The sequence below is a fragment of the Pangasianodon hypophthalmus genome, chromosome 5, assembly GCF_027358585.1.
Source record: "Pangasianodon hypophthalmus isolate fPanHyp1 chromosome 5, fPanHyp1.pri, whole genome shotgun sequence".
NCBI lineage: Eukaryota > Metazoa > Chordata > Actinopteri > Siluriformes > Pangasiidae > Pangasianodon > Pangasianodon hypophthalmus.
The window spans coordinates 31,136,302-31,138,314 of record NC_069714.1 but is presented as its reverse complement, the minus strand read 5'-3'; the positions used below and the strand labels follow the sequence as shown (position 1 = coordinate 31,138,314).

At 45.6% G+C, this 2,013-nt stretch overlaps 1 protein-coding gene across 1 annotated transcript in view; it reads right to left on the bottom strand.

Annotated features, from left to right (window-relative positions):
* Nucleotides 1-1,740, bottom strand: part of cxcr4b (chemokine (C-X-C motif), receptor 4b) — a 2,478-nt gene extending 738 nt beyond the window's left edge. The window contains exons 1-2 of the mRNA XM_026912811.3: nt 1,592-1,740; nt 1-1,222 (exon numbers count right to left, since the gene is read on the bottom strand). The exon at nt 1-1,222 is cut by the window's left edge and continues 738 nt beyond it. Coding sequence (XP_026768612.1) covers nt 161-1,222; nt 1,592-1,606 — 1,077 coding nt within the window. The 5' untranslated portion in view covers nt 1,607-1,740 and the 3' untranslated portion in view covers nt 1-160. The remainder of the gene's footprint in view (nt 1,223-1,591) is intronic.
* Between the last annotated feature and the right edge of the window lie 273 nt (nt 1,741-2,013).

The window sequence follows — 2,013 nt, the reverse complement described above, 5'->3', positions numbered from 1 at the left end:
TGTACAACTAGGTACAACAAATTTGTGTAGTTATTATTTTTTAAAATGTCTTTAAAAAAAAAAGTCCCTTTGGTCGTGGACGCGAGTGTCAACATTAGAGGTTGTTTTAAAATCAGTCCAAACAGTCTGATGGAAAACCCACACGAGTTCCTCCTCCATGCTAACTGGAGAGCACGCTTGAGGACTCGGACTCGGTGGATACTGAAGACACGTGTCCTCGTTTCTTGGTGAGGAACTTCTGGCTGGACCTGCTGTTGACGGTCAGGGCGCTCCGTGCCGATTTGCTGAAGCGGACCCCCAGGAAGGCGTAGAGGATGGGGTTGAGGCAGCAGTGGAAGTAGGCGAGAGCCTCGGTGATGAGGATCCACTTCTGCAAACCTCGCTCCAGGGAGCATCCAGCAGAAACCAGGTTGAGCATGACCAGCGTGTCCACCAGGATCCCGACGCAGTAGGGCAGCCAGCACACGAAGAAGCACAGCACCAGGATGATGGTGGTCTTCAGCGCCTTCCTCTTCAGCGCCTTACCCTTGGAGCCTTTCGAGAGCTTGGAGATGATGATGCAGTAGCAGATCAGGATGACCAAACCGGGCAGCACGAACCCCACCAGGATGTGCTGGAAACGGAAAACTGCCTTCCACACCATGTTGGCTTCGTGAGGGTAGATCCGATCGCAGATGTCCCTGGTGCCGGTGTTCTGGACTTTAGCGAACACCAGATCAGGAACGGTCAGGATCATCGCTGGAAGCCAGACGCCCACGTAGATCACGCGCTCGGCCAGGAGCTTCCTCATCGACTGGCTGTTCGTAGCGCGTACTACGGCTAAATATCGATCCAGGCTGATGAAGGCGAGGATGAGGACGCTGCTATACAGGTTCACGGTGTAGATCATGTTCACTGCGACGCACATAAACTTCCCAAAGTACCACGAGCTCACGGCGTCCACGGCCCAGAACGGCAGCGTCAGCACGAACAACAGATCAGCCACTGAAAGATGCAGCCTGTATTTATCCGTCATGTTCTTGGACTTCTTCTGAAATCCCATCACCAGCACCACCAGTCCGTTACCCACAATTCCTAAAATGAAGATGATTCCATAAACAGCCGGGAGGAAATGTTTTTGGAAGTCCTGGCTGATCCGGAGATCACAAACCTCCTCCAAACCCTCCGGATCCACACTCCCGGATCCTTCAGAGCCGTTTCCATCGTAATCAAACACGTAGGTCTGCAGGGAAAGTGGAGGAAAAACACACAGGTTAGTTTCTGTCCTTGAGCAGAAAACAGAAAACAACACACAAATATATTCATAATAAATTAATGAAAAAACATCTACACAATAAAAGGCTTTTCCTGCATACACAAAACTTCTGAGGTTTTTCTTTTTTTTTTTGAATATTTGAAAACAAATGAGCGGGAACTTATGAACATTGACACACACACACACAAACACACACACACATATAGAAATAAAAAAAACAAACCCCAGAATTACATCAATAATGAAATAATGATCCTGTTGGTTTTCTAGTACACATTTGACTAAGAAAACAGCAATAAATAAATAATAAATGTATTAAAAAGTGTTCACACTCACTTCATAGAAAGCCATGATGGTCACACACCGCTCAGTCCACTGTGCAGAACCTCACACACACTCACACACACTCTCAGCTGCTCACACTGAACCTGTCACGCAGGAGCTGCAGTTATATACAAACTCCAGGCCACGCCCATATTGCATATTAATCAGAGTGGGCGGAGTCAGCGCTGAGCCGCGCGGCGCTTTGATGAACCCTACAGGAGAGAGAGAGAAAGAGATTTTACTCATTTTATCCTTCTTCTGTTTCTTTTTTTCAATTATTCTGTATATAGTGCTTTTATATTGTCCTTAATTTATGTACATTGTTTACACTATTTTTTGTTTTGTTTATTTTAATCTATTAGTATTTTTTTAATTTAATTTTGTTTTGTCTTTTTATTTCTCCTGTTTTTACTCTACCTTTCCTTTGTACCTGC